The 17,713-nt window shown below is 41.7% G+C and overlaps 1 protein-coding gene across 5 annotated transcripts in view; it reads left to right on the top strand.

Moving 5' to 3' along the window:
• Positions 1-17,070, top strand: part of P4HA2 (prolyl 4-hydroxylase subunit alpha 2) — a 30,238-nt gene extending 13,168 nt beyond the window's left edge. The window contains exons 6-16 of one of the 5 annotated variants that reach the window (XR_008579305.1): positions 404-541; positions 1,768-2,007; positions 3,739-3,950; positions 4,745-4,921; positions 8,868-8,938; positions 9,178-9,277; positions 10,436-10,489; positions 12,881-12,940; positions 14,251-14,276; positions 15,195-15,263; positions 15,733-15,802. Coding sequence is in view for 3 of the 5 variants with exons in the window: in XM_054842037.1 (XP_054698012.1) it covers positions 404-541; positions 1,768-2,007; positions 3,739-3,950; positions 4,745-4,921; positions 8,868-8,938; positions 9,178-9,277; positions 10,436-10,489; positions 13,009-13,074; positions 15,195-15,263; positions 15,733-15,829; positions 16,574-16,644 (1,295 nt within the window). In the remaining 2 variants the exon portion in view is untranslated. Of the gene's footprint in view, positions 1-403; positions 542-1,767; positions 2,008-3,738; positions 3,951-4,744; positions 4,922-8,867; positions 8,939-9,177; positions 9,278-10,435; positions 10,490-12,880; positions 12,941-13,008; positions 13,075-14,250; positions 14,277-15,194; positions 15,264-15,732; positions 15,830-16,573 lie in introns of those variants that run through there. The other 4 variants (XR_008579304.1, XM_054842037.1, XM_054842038.1 and 1 more) reach the window with 4 other exon arrangements.
• Positions 17,071-17,713: the final 643 nt, after the last annotated feature.

Below are 17,713 nucleotides of genomic sequence, written 5' to 3' on the forward strand. Positions count from 1 at the left end.
ACAGGTTGGAGTACAGAGTCTGAAAATATTGTCCAGCACAACAATCTGCACTTGTCTCTGTGGGTATTGCAAGAGAACTCATGAAAGCTATTAAGTTTTCATGCTAGAAAGAGATGTTACTGGAAAATGAAGATCACTAGATTCATATTGTACTTTTGTAATTGTGTGGCACAAGAAGACTGAGAGGTTTAGTTATTTATCCTTTATCTTTTGCTCGTGGGCTGTATTTCTCAAAATGGGACAGAAAACAATGTTTTTATAACTTTAGAGCCTAATAAGAGGCTTTAAATCTGGATTATTTGAATCTTAATTCCCAAAACAAAGCAGATGTTTCTTCTGTGTTAATCTGGTTCTGATATTTATTCAAACTCTGGAACTAACATCTTTCCCTTTTACTACAAAGGCTTTATTGCAAATCTTACAATTCAGCGTCAGTTTTTCCCGACTGAAGAAGATGAGACGGGAGCTGCGAAGGCTCTAATGCGTCTGCAGGACACGTACAAACTGGATCCTGAAACTCTCTCTCGAGGAAACTTGCCAGGTAAATGTACAAAGGTCTCCTCTGTGTTAAAAGGAAGGAAGTGGCAATATCCTCAAACACTCTCCAAAGGCCCTTTTTCAGCAGGGAGGAAGGACTGTGGTGCTGAGGGTCCATGTGGCTCAGATGCTTGAGGACATACCTACTTCAACACTTTGAGAACAACCTTGAGGTTGTTCCCACCCAAGCCAAGGACCCATGGTCTGCAGTGACCAGCTCAAGTAGTGTTTGTTTAAATTAGTATTACTTTACAAGAAAATGCTGTTTTTATAATTGCTATATGAAAACAACAAAGGATGATGTACTTTTTGTGCTGTGTAAGCAAATACCATGGGTACTTCCTGTGCCAAATAACTTAGAAACCAAGAGCAGGAGCTGCTCCACAGCTCATTGCTCTGATGGCTCTTACATAGCCTGGCTCTGTTCTTGTTTGCTGTGGGCTTCCAGTGAAGCTTTGGTTGAATAACTTTGCTCCTGCTCTATCTGTGAAATGGGGATTAACAGTTTTTGCCAGAGATGTTTTGGAAAGTACATAGATATATTGGGATGTTTCAGTGCTTTGGCAGCTGAATCCTGATAAATGTTTGTTGCTGCTGCTTGAGAGACTTTATGGTTGCTAGCAATGCACTGTTTACCAACCGAATAGTCTTCATGTGTGGCTAGATGAGCTGAGAAAACAGTTTTAGTTATTATATTAGTTATTATATGTGGGTTATTGACAATGGACTTAGAATTGAGTCTTATCTGTGCATCTGCTGAGCTGGAGCAGCCAGAAATCAGTGCACAGTTACAGTCAAATGGATACCCAGTTTGTCTAAATAACAATCAGCTTGTCTATGCACAAATATACATCTCCAGAAGCGAGTAAACAAGCTAGCTCTGAATATAGTCAGGCTTCTCTGATCATTTAACAGTGTTAATTTGTAGGTTCAGTAAAATCTGTTAAGCTGTTAGTCTGCTCTGTCTACTGCAGAAAATGCAATAGCTTAATACTGTAATTTTTATGTTAAACTTCTTTTGGTTTCCAAAGGAACTATGATAGAATGTAATCTTTAATTCTGAAGGTAATCAATTTGCTACAGAACCTAAAATATTGTCAAAGCATTGTCTTTTAGAAGCCTTTTTGGATGATAAAGGTGTGCATTTACAGATATTCCTCAATGTGCCCCATGCATTTGAAGGCAAAGATGCTTCTGTGTGGATTGTTTAAAGCTATCTTTTTGTTTTAGGAACAAAATATAGATCCTCCTTGACAGTAGGTGACTGCTTTGGTATGGGGAAGACTGCTTACAACGATGGAGACTACTATCACACAGTACTCTGGATGGAACAAGCCTTAAAACAACATGATGAGGGGCAGGATACAACAGTCAGCAAAGTGGAGATCCTAGATTATCTCAGCTATGCTGTTTTCCAGTTTGGGGATTTACACAGAGCCATGGAGCTTACCAGACGTCTGATATCACTTGGTAAGAACAAAAGACCTGCTATTCTAGTGCTGGGGAGTGTTGCCAGCAACAGAGCCAAGAACAGTCATGGCCCATACGTATTGGAGAGCTGGCTGGAAGGATCTCCTGCCAGATGACTTATGATAAATGTAGGTCCTGGGGGGGGAAACCCCCAAACAGTCTACTTATACATGAAGTATCTTTAACCAGGTATCTTATACCCCATGCTGTTATTACCCAAAGATGAAATGTGTGTGTGTCTGCAGTACCTGTGTGCTTTGCTTTGCTGTACTGAGATGGTGTGTTTGGTAATGGTTAAAGCCTGGATTGTCTCAAGTGGAGATCAAGGCTGTGACAGACTTAGGCAGAGTGCTGTATCTTCTGTAAAGTCCTCCTGACTCCACATACTTGTCTTTATTCCTCTGTGCAGGTACTCTCTGATACCAGAAGAATACTTTGCCTGAAATCTTAAAGTATTTATTTCTGAATACTCAGAACAGATTGAGTTTCAAAATACTCCTTTTATCTCTGGTCTGTTTCTAGCTTTCTCTTGAGTAAGCAAATAAGGCATTGCTTCCTATCCAACTTTGCCTGCTTCATGCATTGGAAAGGTTTATCCTCCCCAGTTAGAGTTAACATCTACTGTGTGATATATTTGTATGGTTTTTTAATCAGCTGTTGTTCTTAGTTTAGATGTTAGCTGCATCCTGAGTGTGGGTGAACACATATTTGAAAATATGTGTTAGTCTAATTTCTGCAGACATTGGAATTTGTAGATTAAAATTTATAAGAATATGAGTATGTATTGAATCTCGCTCCCGCTGCAGTAGGGTTTGGCACTGATAGCAGAATGCAAATCCTTATCAGCACCAAACAGTGGAACAGACTTGGCAGTCCCCTCTGGGAGCAGCAGCTTCCTCTGCTCTGGGCTCGACTTCCTTATCTGGCCACTACTAGCCTACGCTCTCGTGAGCAGTTACTTCAGTGGCCTTCTGGGTTAGTTCCATAAGATCAACACAATAAGCTTGGGAGGGCCAGAAGGAAAAGAAACTATTCTAGGTGCTGGTTAGTGTCCAGAAACATTGGTGAACAGGGAATTGTTCTTTCTTAGTTATGCTGGGCAAAGATCTATTGACGATGTTTATCGATTCATACCAACATGGCTAATAAATCACTAATGATAGGTCCAATGATGCTAGTGATCCAGGATACCTCCTGCATAAACCTGTTACAGACCTCTAGAGACGGATGCTGTGGGTGGGCTGTTAAGTGGTAATGCACACCTCTGAGCTTCCCGGCTGGAGGAGGTCTTTGGGACTCAAGTCTGTCTGGCACTCTGCAGTCCTTGGTTCAAGCACGCTTGTGCAGCGCAGATGAGAACAAGGGTGGAGAGCAGGGCTGTGACAAGTAGACCAGCTTGATCTCTGCTGATGAGCTCTCTGAGTTTCTACCCAGGATAAGCACTGGGGAGAAAAGTTGAGAGAAAAGGAGAGATGTGAAGACTAAAAACCCTACTGTCTCTTGGCATTCCTTCCAGAAAAGATTCTTTTGCAGACTCTGCCTACCTCCCCCCTGCAAAGACAGAAAGTTCCCAGTGCTGGTTTTCAGTGCAGACTGGAGCCGATGCCTTGGTTGCCTGATAATGCCTTAAGAAGGGGAGAGTTATTGCTGTCTCTCTACAAAGACTTGTTTGTATTAACAGTTCCTGAGATGCACAGGTCACTGGTTCTGTCTCTTCTTTTCCCAATGAAGACAGTACTCATGAGAGAGCAGGCAGTAATCTGCGGTACTTTGAGAAGTTGCTGGAGAAGGAGAGAGAGGAGGAGGAGAAAGAGAAGTCAATAAATAAGACCACGACAACAACAGAACCAGTGGTGCAAAGTGGTGCCTACGAGAGGCCTCTTGACTACTTGCCAGAGCGTGATATCTATGAGGCCCTTTGCAGAGGTGAAGGGGTAAAAATGGTAAGAGAAAGGCAAGAATTCCCTTACAATGCTGCCTTTGCATAAGAGTGATCAAGCGTGGTGGGACATGTTAAGTTTTTCCTTCTGTGAAGCTGTTTTTTTAAGAAAGAGGAAAAAAAGTAGTTCTGTCCAGGCTGAGATTTGTACCTTATGTCTTGGCCTCTCTATCTTTAGCTGTAAATCCTAGAGAGAAAACCGGTTCTCAGCTGTACCTCTTAAAGGTTGTTGAAAATTGATTCTCCTCAGTCTGTCTACACAGCCATTTCAAATGCCTGCTGGACAGATAAACTAGGAGGCTTTTTCCACTGAGAACTGGCTATGCTTTGCCACACTTAGAATCACGTTATTCCTTCCCTTTTACATCTTAGACACATCCTTCTGGGGTGACTATTTTTGACCAACCAGTTGCTGGTACCTCTCAACAAATGTGGCTTTAATTCTCAGCACAGGGAAAGGAATCAAATTATTCCATCTACATAGTCTTAATTATAAGAACCAGGCTTTTTTTTTTACAGCTTGATGTTTGTGTAGTTATTTGCTTAATCTGTCTCCTATTATGATTTAAGCTCCTGAAGGTTAGTGTTTCAGACGTTGCTCAGTGGTATGTTAAGTGGCATATGTTGTTTTTTATTTGCAGTAAATTGCAGAATCACTCGCGCTTGCTTCCTCTTAAATTTGCAAGTCAGCTGACGGCTTTTACAGTGTTTGTGGAATGAAGCTTTTTTTGCCTTGCCTGTTTTAAGTTCATGAAAAGTGGTTGAGCAAACAATGTTTTGTTTGGCGCTTTGTTTCAGACGCCTCGAAGACAGAAAAGGCTGTTTTGTAGGTACCACGATGGAAACAGAAACCCCCATCTGCTCATAGCTCCCTTTAAGGAAGAAGATGAATGGGATAGCCCTCATATTGTACGATACTATGATGTCATGTCTGATGAAGAAATTGAGAAAATTAAACAACTAGCTAAGCCAAGAGTAAGTTTCCCCTCTTCTGTCTCACTAATCACTGCTACTTCTATGCTTTAATATCTTTTAGCTGAGACTAGGCAAAGGATTTGAAAGATCTGGTTTCATACTACAGATGATACACTGCAGCTGTGAGCCTAAGGGGAACGGTTTCCAAACTGCCTGGTGATGTAGGACCTTAAAGCCCAGGCTCCTGAACATGTTTATGCACTGTGCGCTTAATTATGCAAAGTTCTTGGTAAACGGCTTAGAAACCTCTTAGGAAACCAAGGACTAGACCTGAAAAGGTAGGTGACTGAGTGGCTTACAGTGATAGGAGTAGGTGACCAATATACCTTAAGTCTGCCTTTTGAAATGGAGCCGAACTTCAAAACAAAATTTAAAAAGCCCAAATCCCAACAGAAGTGGGAAGAAACAATGGGATACTTTTAAAAGTTGTGCTAAAGGATATCTAGAAGTTTGTTGGGTTTTTTTGCTTCGGGTAACCTGGAATCTGCTGCTTCTACTTTAAACCATAGTCTAGGCCTGCACAGAGGCAGGCGCTTTAGATGCCATGGTGCATCCACAAGTGGAACTGCAGTGTTCTCCTGAAGCCACACAGCTCACTGGGAATAATGTGATACAGTTAACACGGAGTGGAAAAATCATTTGTGCTCTTAAGTAATTCCCAATCTGGGACTTGGGAAGAACGGGGTACTTGTAAGGACGAACGCACAGTGCAGTCATTCTCCCAGAGCACTTCAGATCTGATTTTTTTCCACATAGATAGCTGTCTGTTGGGCAGCAGAAAAATGGATGTGATGGCTTCAGTATGCTAAGTGTAAATCCTACTCTTAAAGCAGCAGCTTTGAGTGGTAACCCTAGTTTTGATGCAATACGTGTTACCCATGGTGTGAGTTCTTGTGACTCTGCACACAATAAAAAAGCAGCTACCTAATGCAAAGCTGATAATTATCTCGTCTGACTTTTCTGGAGGTGGAATTTCCTGTCTAACTGTTTCCTTTCTGGCAAAAAAAGTGTGGCAGTGGAGGTCAGTAGTAGATGCTACACCTTACTTTTCTGTTAGGTCTGACAAGCATGTGAAACTAAACACTTCTATTTTTATAGACCAATGGTTCATTTTAGCACTCTTCTGCCTACTGCTGTGAAATGTGGTACTAAAATTCCAGTCAAGAATTACCCTTCTGTATGTGCTTCTAAATGTAAACATAAATATCTAGTTAGAAACTGAGAAACTGATGCTCCCGAAGAACACTAATAATTTGGGATGTTTGAAGCTGGACGACTATGACTACCAGCCAGCTATGGGAGTGTTGGCAGAACACTCCTGTCTCGATGAGGACTCTCACCTCCATAAATGGAGAGTTTTTCCTATTACATCATACTATAAAACTTCAAGAGCTTCAGATAAAATGGAAACATTCAAATAGAGCATATCACTTAATCTGTTTTATCAAATTAAGCACATGCTAAATAAGGCAGCTATTAATTTTTTTGGTTGGTTTTCCCTTTTGGTTTGAAGTTGAACATAAGGTTCAAAGTTTTTTACGGAAAGTCTTAAGTCTTGCTCACTGAGGTTTTTCTTATGTTACTAATGTCAGAGGAATTCTTCATATAATCTATGTAGTGTAGAACTGAGATCAGTCCCTGTAAGAGTAGGTACGTATTGTAGTTAAAAGATTCAGATGTAAGTTTTCAATTAAAAAACCCAACTGTTTTCTTAAGTTATTTTCTTCTAAATCTGTCTATAGCTCAGCTGTAGGAATAGCTTTAAATTCTGCAGTACTACTGAAAGAATGGAAAATGCAAGTCCTGTGACAAGATGGTCCGTAATAAATACAGCTTAATTTCAGTCAGGAAATTTTAGTTAGCAATCATGGAAGCTTTCAGACAGAACTCTGAAGTAGTATGTTAGTTTTGGGCTCAGAAAGATGAGCACTTCCTTTGTTTTAAAGTGCATTTGCAAGAAATTTCTACTTTTGGGTCCAAGCACTTTAACATTATCTGCAGTTTACGCTTGCCAATATTTTTTGTTTTGTAGAGGAACAACATCTGTGCGTGATTGAGAGTGGCTGTATTCAAGTTGGTTTTCATGCTTGTTTTGTAAAATGCAGTCACTTGTACTCCAGTTCCAAAATGTACTTCCAACTTTTCAGGCAATACATCAGAGCTGACTGGGAAGGATCAAGAAAATTCTTAACTTCATTGGTGTGGATAGCATTGGGACAGGTCTGAAAACCTTATTCCTGAAGTTCTGGATGCTACCTGCAATACAGGCATGCCTAACAGCCAAAAATATGGCACAGAGGGAGACACTTGAGTATGTTTGAACTCAGTGCTATAGGATTTCAGCAGGAAAAGCCAATGGAGTGCATGCTAAACTAAGCGTAGACTCTAAGAGGAAGACTGGGTGAAGCCTCTGACCAATCCAGCATGTTACGATGATTCTTGAAAGCCAACAAATGCCCGTTATAAGGCTGCTTCCTCCACCTTGAGAGGGGAAGCCTCACATTTATCACTGGGCTGTACCAAGTGAGGTATAGATTGCATGAGTTAAGTGAAGAAGCCTGCCTATCAGGAAGAGAAGTGTGTCATACAGAGGAGATATGGAATAATATGGATGTAGCCAAGCTTATTTTAGTTCTGATTTATTTAGATCAAATGGTAGGTGCAGAAATCAAGCAAGCATACACAAGCTTGGAAATGGCAGTGGAATGAAAAGTTGGGAAGCGAAATCATATCCTAAAAGCTATGCTCCATTGTACAAGTAAAGAACAACATCAGTCAGCCTGGCTCTTCTGTTATGATTTATGAAGGAGAAATCTGGAACAAAATAACAGTGACTCAGAATTACAGGAACAGCTGTGCCAAGAACGCTTGTATAGGGGACAAGACAGCTGACATGGATTGTAAAGCTGGCTGGAGACTTATTTGAGGAAAAAACGAAGGAAATAATGACTGCATGCTCTGAAAAAAAATGCAAATAGAAAGGCTTTCTGTGACCTATAATTAAGTGGAAGGAAGGAGGCATGATTTAAAGCGTTTGTGGTTTGCAGGAGTTAAATTTAAATGTGGTCTGAGTTTACAGTCAAAGAAAGGACTGTCCCAGTTCTTGTTCTCAGCTGTAAGTATGAAACCGAAGTGACCTGTTGTGTTACGCCAGCAGTAGTCTATCACTTTGACACCGCAGCAAATCTGACCAGTCTTGCCAAGTTCTGTGTTTTTCCTACAACTATGGTGATGTGGCCTAAGGGTGATGATCCATTACTCACTGTTTAAAATGTATAGGTGAACTGTGCTTTTGCGGAGTCACCTTCACAATGTAGTAACATCATCTCAAACTGTCTCTGTGAATTAGATGTTCCAGGCACCTTCCAACTGGAAAAATCTGAGCACAGTAATGTCAAGAGTTGCCCTCGGGAGTTTTCTACCACTGTGGGTTTGCCTGCCCCATGCTCTGTAATACAGTCTGTAAAAGCTTTCACTTCTTATTTTTCATTTAAGAACGAGGTTAGGTTTTTTAAGTCCACATGAGAAGCAGGCTGATTAAATTTATGGAGTATCCAATGATTTTCTCTTTGCCAAGAACTTGGACTTCATACATTGTTAACTTTTGTTGTTGTTCCCTCTTGCTAATATTGACTCCAGCTGTTTAAAAAAGTACCTTCAAAACCTGTTCAGCAAGCAGTACCGTGGATTTAATGAATATCATGGCTTGTGCAGTTGGTCAAATTCGTTTTCCAGAATCAAATGCAGGTGATGGATTGCACTTGTGTTTCTGTGTACTGTTCTAGCATGAAATCGGAACAAACTCTAGGTTGGAGCTAAACTTTCATCCAGTTGAACTTATTGAAGTTGGACAAATTGGGTGTTGATTTTTGGCTAAGGTGAGAGAAAAGCTTTTTCTAACCTGTAATTGATGTGTTTCTTCCCCCTTGGGATTTTTTTCACACAGCTGGCACGAGCCACAGTCCGTGATCCCAAAACCGGTGTCCTTACAGTGGCTAGCTACAGGGTATCAAAAAGGTAAGAGTTGAGAAGAGTTTAGCTTTAAGATTTTTGTGCTTAACAGCTGTCATCTGTTGCCTACAGCTGAAAACATGAAGTGCTTTGCATGTAGCAAAAGCTTGCACAACAAATGCATGGTAAATGGCTCTCTTAGCCATCTGACTGAGGGCAGAAGAATTGTTCTGCCTTGGGAAATGGGTCGTTGTGGTTGGTGTTCCAAAATGAATAACATGTTTCAATCCTTCCCTTTATCCTAGCTCATGGTTGGAGGAAGATGATGATCCTGTTGTGGCCAAGGTGAATCAACGAATGCAGCAGATCACAGGGTTAACAGTGAAAACAGCCGAACTATTGCAGGTTGGTACACTTGTCTTGGCAGGCTTCGTCCTGGTAAAATTAGCTGCTGGTCAGGGTGGTCTGGTGTTTATGCAGATGTAAGCATGGGCTGGCTCTTACCCAGCCCCTCTTAGGGGTTCTGTACTCCACTGACTAAGCGCACGGAGTAGGTAAGGTGTGTGTGGGGTGCTGCCAGCTGTAAGGACCCATCAGGTAGATGGTTTTCCCACCGTGTGCCAGGCGGAGAAGGGTGGAGATATCAAAGAAATAGAAGGTAACTTTGTGCAGGAATCTGTGATTTACCAGTTTGTTTTGAGGGAAATGTCTGCCACTTATTTTCAAGTTTGCAAAAGTTGAACCTCCTTCCTAGGTGAACCTTTCAAAGACCTAAATATTTTTCATTGTCCTGCTGTGTTCTCATGTGAAGTCTGGTCTTTGGCTGGCTGTTGGGAGGAGGGAAGGGTGTGGGAGTGATACAGCACTGCCAGAATAGCTGTACCTTACTGCTTCTCTTCCTCCATGCTCCTTAAATTCCTGGTTTAGAGCCTGATTGAAGTGCTGTTGATTAATGGCTATCCACAGAAACCAGGTAACTGTGTAGTGATCTTGGAGACAGGTGAAGTGCAGCCTCAGAGTAACTGAACCATAAGTTATGTGATCTTAAGTAAAGTAAGCAAAGCAGTGTTTTTAAGCCACTCTGAGCCTTCTGTGCTCCTGGATGGGCATGTGTATGTAACAGATCGTACATGAGTGACACACAATCTAACTCTAGGCTGTGCATCTCCTGGTTTGGACACACATACTAGAGAAATACATGCACTTGGCTCCTTCCTCTTCAGAGGAAGGAGCAAAAGCGTGGTAAAACTATTGCTGCTAATTCATGTTAAACATGCTGTTGTAATGATAAGTTGAGTGCTGCCACTGAGAAATGTTTGGTACTGAGAAATACTCTCAGTGAAACACTTAAACTATGAAAGGGAAAGAGCACTTAAATTGTTTCTCATCCACGTACCTCATTTCTGGCAATCTAAAGAGAAATTAAGTGTGCTTTAGATAACAGCACTTTGTGGCAAGATAGTTTCTCAAAGCATGTTTTGGACCTCTGAGAGCAAATGCTGCCTTCTGCAGCAGTCACTCGCAGTTCAGTGGATGTTTATGCTTCCTTCTTCCACGCTGTAGGTTGCCAACTATGGAATGGGAGGGCAGTATGAGCCACACTTCGATTTTTCTAGGGTAAGATCACACTTTCAATTATTTCATTGTGGAGTGGGGAGAAGGGAACAGTTTGAGAGAACTGTTGAAACTATTTTCTGAAAAGACTTAATGTATAGCCCTGTTGCATGGGATGGATCATGACCTTTTGGCAAGCCTTCGCACTGCCTTCTTTGACGCTGAAAGTTCAAGAGAACAATGAACAAATCTTGACTGCCTGCTTATCTTTGTCGCCTTGGTTCCTTGCATATTATAGAGGCACTAAAAGGTAGTCATGCAGCACTCGAATATGCTCTTTCCATTATTTTATTCAGAAACTGAGGTCTGCAAGCCCTGGGTTGTGAGTCTGTGTTGTTCCATTAAAGTACTTCACAGGAGCTGGCTGACCAGGAGACATCCTTTTGCCTCCCTCCAAAAAAGTAGCCATTATGGAAACCTTTATGGGTCATACAGCCCTTCTGGCAAAAGCCTTAGTGTGGCTGCAGCTACAGGGTCTGAGGAGGGTTTGTTGGGTCGGTGTTCAGGAGGGCAGCGCTACAGTGAGGAGAAGAACTTGCAGCTGGTGGGTGCCAGAACCACACTAGGCACTAGAGGGCTGTACCTGGCAGATAACAGCTCTGGTTTGCTGCAGGTGGGGTGAAAAGAGGAATAGATTCTTAACTGTTATGCTAAAACAGTTTATGAACTTGCTAATCATACTGAAGAGCTGTCTTGACTGGTAACCTCAAATCTAAAATCTGTCTGATGCCTTGGTTTCCAGTAGAACCATGGCATTTCAATGGAATCTGGCTGAATTCAGGCTGTCCCAGCGGTTTTACCTGGTAGAAGGGATTGCTGCAGCAAGAGTGCAACCCAATAATTGAGTGCAGTACTGAAGCCACCCAACCTAGTACTGTTTAAAACAAATAAAAATTAAAAAAAATCCTGAACTTCAACACTGTGGAAGCTCATATTCGTTAGCTTTGGCCTCTTGAGAGAATTTTCCTGTTAACTTTAAGACTGATTTGTTTCCTGAGTCAAGCAAATGCTCTTAAATTCTCTTCAAAGCCTTTGAACTCCAGGACCTCAGCCATCAAATTGGCCAGTGTGGACTTTACTTTTGGATTAGACAGCTGGGGCAGAGCTCCACTTGGAACATAAACCTTGGCTGCAGTCATCAGTTAAGGCAAGGCAATGGCAGAATCTGCTGTAGTTTTGGACTGGTCCTCCAGGCTCTCTGTGCATCACAGATTTCAGTATTGAAATTCAGAGATACTCCTGTGTCTCCCCATCTCCCGATCAGCCTTGCAGCTTTTTGTTCCCTTGCAGGTCTTTAGGGACACATTAATAGTTGTGTATTACAGTTCTGAGATTTTATTGGTCACTCAAAAGTTAGAGAAATCTTTTGATATTGAAGTTTAGAAATGCATGGCTGGACCTAGGTTGGGCAGCAGTGGCAGAAACGAGGGAATCCCCTATATCTCAGTGTTTTTATGTTGGCTCTTAAATGGGATTTGCATATGCAGGTGCAAAAGTCTTAGTTTCTTATGAACCCATTTCAGGAAAGACCTTTTATTTCTTGAAATATGCTTCAAGTAGATTGAACTCTAGCATCTTAGAGACGGTGGCTGTGGTTTTCCTTGCTGTTTGTTTTTTCTAGTACTGATTTCTGTGTTTCTTTAAATGTTGAAGATTATTGGTTTTTTGTAGAAGAGTCTCCTGGCTGAAATTACTTCCTGACTATTAGCAACGTAAATAAACTTTTAATTGCTTTTTTGAAGGGAGGAGAGACACACTGGTATTCTAGATGTGCTTTGCACTTCTAAACTGGCACCAACATGATCTCATACTTCAACAACCAAAACTCAAAATGTTTCCTACAGAGTAGAGACAATTTGATCTTTTTGATGTGGTCCTTTAATCCTAGACAGGCAACCACCTGAAAGAAATTAATTATTGCTATTCTGCAACTCTGCTGGCAAAAAAAATCCATTTTTCTCTTCTTATGACAGTATCTTTGAGTCACTACTACATTTATGAGAATCTAGCATGTTATCTAAAGCCCACTGAAGACGAGGGTTTTTTTGTATTCACCTCAGTTGTTGACTTCGGATCGGTGTCTAATACAGTAATGGCCTGTTGTTAACTTTACTTGGGTAGCATCTGTGTCACAGGCCCTGAAAACATTGCTCCTACTCTGCCCTAAGAATGGCTTCAGTGCTGCTTCTCCTTATAGCATCTGAGTGCTGCGTGCATGCAGGTACGCACCCTGGCTGCAGTTTGTAATGGCTTTAACATTGCCCTGTGCCAATTGTCCCCTTTCTGTTCCAACTCTTTACATTGGGCTTAAGGGTCTCTCTCTGCAGAGCTACACATCTGTAACTCTAGTGCAAGCCTGTTTGGAACTTGGGTTAAAGTTGTTGTCTGTTACAGCGACCCTTTGACAGCACACTCAAATCGGAAGGAAATAGGCTAGCGACGTTTCTTAACTATGTAAGTACCTCTGTTTGTCTGCTGTCTGTGAGCTTGAAGTTTGCAGTTATTCTCATTTAATTTTATAGAAAGATGAGCCAGATGCTTTCAAGCGGTTAGGGACTGGAAATCGTGTGGCCACTTTTTTAAACTATGTAAGTATGATGATCCTTTATGCATTGAGTGTAACTTTAGCAGCATCCTGTTTACAGCTTGTGCAGTTGGTTATTTGTAGAGATTCCCTGGCATCTGGAAATAGGGATTTCATTATTCCTGCAGCATCAGGTGCTGTCCCATCTGAGTTGAGAAAATTCTGGTGGTATTTAACCTCAGAGCAGAAAATTTGAATATAGAGCCCAGCTTCCCCTTTTGGCCACTCTGCTATGAAATCTTTGACTTCATTGGATTCCTGTTGGTGGGCAAGGAGAATTTGGCTTATTTCTCCAAGGCGAGTGTTTGGGATACTCCTCGCGTGGTACGCTGTTGGAGAACTTGACTGTCAGCCATTTGCTGCGAGACAGTCGTGTTCTGCCACCACTGTTTGACAGCACTTGATGTTGTGGTCTGTCAGCCTCCATTTTAGCTGTTTGTCAAAGCTAGAGTTACTCTGCCATAGCTGTCGCTTCAGCAAATGGAGGAGACATAGCTGATAACTGGGTTACAAATGCAGAACTGAAGAGATTTGTTAGTGCATGCATTATCCAGCCTACAGACCATGTACACTGGAATCCCAAACTGATGCTAGTGGCCTAATGTTTTCACAGTAGTCTTCAGACAATATTTCATCTATCAACCTATACTTACTTTATCAGTAAGTAGGATCACTCAGTCTACTGTGTCTAACTCTTCAGTAATACACCTTCAAACTTAAAATTCCATGATGAAATATTTATGGCTGAGCTGGTATTTTGAGTGTGACATGCAGCTCAAACCAGAACCAGCGGTACTTTCAACTTGACAATGCAGGGGGAGGAAATAATCTCCAAAACAAGAATCAAAATAAGATAAACAGCTGTGAAATAGTCTGCTGAGAGGCTTTAATTTTAAATTGTCTCTATCTGTCTTTTGCTTGCTTCTCAGATTTTTGCACAAGCCTTGATTTAGAGTGAATGATATGCACCTTATTGTCTGCCAGTTGTACATGGTCAAAGGTGACTTACCCTTGTATGTCTCATGTAGAACATGTCATACGTGTACCAACACCCTTACTAAAAAGAGTGGTTGTGTTGCTAAGATGTAGGTATTAACTTGTGAAGTTGCATGCACATGCTTTCTAGTTGGAAGGAGCAAAAACCTGTGCACCTATGGCATCTTATGCCCTTTTATTGTAGGTACCAAGCAGGAGGACACCAGAGTGGTAATAACATCTGCTTTAAACAGAAATCCAAGTTACAATAGGGAATGTGGGACTTGGGGAGTATTAATAGTAGTTCTGCTGTTTAAGTTTGGTGGGAGCTGGATCTGACTCACTTGTTTCTTTTAATTTAGAATCTGATCAAAAACTCACTGAAATAAGTAGAAAGACTTTCTGTTTTTAAAGGGAGTGTTTCCACGAACTTCAGTGGGTTTGGTATCAAGTCTAGAATTTCTAGTGAATCCGTCACCACTGCTGAATTCAATTGGATTAAATTCATTCCACTGTAGAAGGACAAAGCATAAAGATATATGCTTTTCTTTAGAGTCACGTAGCCGTATGTATTAAAGCTGGAGATGCATAAAGCACTTGAAGTGGCATAGCATCACTGGTGAACAGCATAGAAACAGTGCAGAAAGTGAGGTTTTCTAATAGTTTGTATAGTTTTTGAAGTGGTTGACCAAGATGCATAAAACAAATTATGAAAATCGGTTCCAAAGGCATGGTTTCAATTTATGAGGAAACATGTGGTTTAACAGACACTTGTGTTCCTAATTGGATCATAAACTGGAATGAAATTCTTGAAACTGGCTTACTCTGAAGTCCTCTCCCTTGTTCTAGAGTACTAGCTTATTAACACTGCAGGTACACAACTTCTTATGGCTAGTTGTTTGTGCAATAGATGATATACAATCCACACCAAGTGCTGAACAAAAGCCTTCAGCTAAAATAAAAGCCTTCAACAGCAGGCACTGTTACTTCTGCAGTTTGTGCTGGTTGAAGTGCATCCTTTCCTCATCAGTGCCTCTCGTAGAGGTACAAGTAGAAATCTCTCTGTTAGGGCTTGGGGCACTTTAGTTTGGGACTGCACGTATAAAAAGCCTTGTAAATGGACAGAGTTTGTGGACTTTGTTTTCTCAGATGAGTGACGTAGAAGCTGGAGGAGCTACAGTTTTCCCAGATTTTGGGGCAGCAATATGGCCCAAGAAGGTAATGTCTGTTTGTTTTGCGGGATTTCTCCTCTCTCCTGTTACTGCCTTGTCCTTAGCACAGTCCTGTGGCCGTTTAAAAGTCGGCTAACGTGACACAGTGCTGTTTGTTGCAACTCGACAGGCTGCTGTGTGTCTAAGGCAGCTGGAGCTGATCTGGTAGGCTGCAGGGCTGCTTCCTTTGTTTCAGGTCCCTTCCAACCCAAACTGTTCTATGATGATGTGAACAGTTTCTGGGTAGAGCTGTTAACCAAAAACTTGTGTTCAGGTAGAACTTCTCTCTACTCTGAACGTGGCTGAATTAGTAGTGGGACTGAAGGGTTTTTCATGTGCTGTCAGTGGTGGCCTATGGTGAAGTGCTTCATAAGAGCCTGCAGCTGGATTCATAGGCATTCTCCCCCCCCTTACTGTAACCTGAATAATTATATTGGCTAGGTTCTGACTAATCCAGACCTGATTTCATTTTTCAGGGAACAGCAGTGTTTTGGTACAATCTTTTCAGAAGTGGCGAGGGTGATTATAGAACAAGGCATGCAGCTTGTCCAGTACTAGTAGGGTGTAAGTGGGGTAAGTAATATTCTTTTAGGAGCAAAACCTGAAGGAAGGCTTGTGTGTGTGCAAAACTGGTGATATACTGAACCCTTATTACAGCATTTAAATAACCTGGGTGCTGCCATTTTAACTACTGGAGTCATTTGGCCACGATAAAAACTCCTACCACCAATATCGTGTAGTATTAAGCAGCGACACTGTTCAGCTGTAGCTTTTCTAGTGAGCTTTTGTGTCAATGGCAGCGCAAAGTGTGTAAGAGTCACTGGGTTTGTGTAGTGCATCAGGATGACTTGCATTATCACTTGACTAGAATCAAGTCTCTTCCTACAAAGATTTGGGCATAGTTTTAAGTGCAAAAGGAGGAGAGCTCCTTGTAAGGTAGATGGGAATGTCTGGACCCTGGGAATTTCTGTGAACTGCTGAAAGCTTCTCAAGCTCCATGTGATCCATCCCCATACCTGCCTGCCCTGGCCTCCAAGGTATTCTTCCCCTGGAGTGCCAGAGCGTACTGATCTATAAATGATACCAGACCCAGAGCACACTGCTCTGTTACTGTTGGCCTCAGAATTGTGTGATTGGAAAGATCCTTTCTTCTCCAGCCCTTTGCATCTTCTTCTCTTTGCCATTGGATGGGTAGAGGGGTATAAGCAGGGATCCCCAGGCTGAGAGATGAGACTTTCCTTGAAGTAACCGTCTGGGTTGTAGTGATACACACACTGGGGACGTGCCGGTAACTAATTTCGCATCCTTGTTCCACAGTTTCAAACAAGTGGTTTCACGAAAGAGGAAATGAATTTTTAAGACCTTGTGGGAGAACAGAGGTTGACTGAAACCCAACCTGCTGCAGGCCTGCCTTTCTGTCTCCTTTTCTACTGTTTGTTCTTCCAGTTCATTTCTAAGAAATGATCCATCTTTTTCTCCAAGAGTCCTGGCACTTTACCCAAAAAGGACAAAAAAATATGTAACACCTGTGAAAGAAAGTAAATGGCATTGTACACATACTTGTGTTTTGGTTGCTGTTATTTCCATGTTCCCCCTCCCAACTTTCTCCGTACTAGTGGTGCAAACAGTGCTGTGGGCGATTCAGTGTGTTTGGGTGCCTGGTCTTATGCCTTTTGTACCTCAGAAGATTTAGATGTTAAATATTTCTTTGAACCAAAGTTGGTTTTTAAAAAAAAGTTTTGTGTACATGTTGATTTTATTGTATTTCTATGGATCACATGTTTTGAAACAAAAATAAATGTTCTTTATAAAGTGATTCTCTATTCTGTGTCCTTAGTAGGTATATCAGTGCTTGGCTTTAGGGAGCAGTGGGCATTTACTCTTTCCTTTATTGAGGACCTGTTGCTTTGTTTCCCTTTTTCTGTAGAAAATGCATCGTGGTTTTGGACAGTGTTTTATCTAAGGCTCCAGCAGATGACACAGAACTGTTGCAGCTTCTACTGAAGCTGGAAAGGTTTGACTTCTGTATCGAAGCTATAATATATGCTGGGGGCAGGCGGGCTGCACGCTTTGTGCCCATGGCAACTGAGATCTTGGTATTACTGGGCTTACAAGAAGCCTTTCCCTGTGGTGATAACTTTTTTTCTCTTGTGGGGGTACTATGTGGGGTTTTTTGATGTAAGCAGTTACAGAAATCTGAAGACTTTCAAGACTTTAAACAGTCTTGACAATTCTTGGTTCTAAAAGGCATCTCTGCTGATGACACTGCATTTTACCACAGGAACACCTCATCTGGCAGAGCTAAACGCCCGCTGAAGTCAGTAGGATGGCTGGCAAGCAAATCTGGATCTTCTTTTGTAGGCTGGAGCAGGGTTGTGCCTTGCCCTCCAGACAGGCTGGGAGCAGTCATGTCCTTTGAACGTGAGGATTCAGATTCTCCTTTGCCTTTTTGCTTTG

Source organism: Grus americana, chromosome 14, assembly GCF_028858705.1.
Source record: "Grus americana isolate bGruAme1 chromosome 14, bGruAme1.mat, whole genome shotgun sequence".
NCBI classification, from domain to species: Eukaryota; Metazoa; Chordata; class Aves; order Gruiformes; family Gruidae; genus Grus; species Grus americana.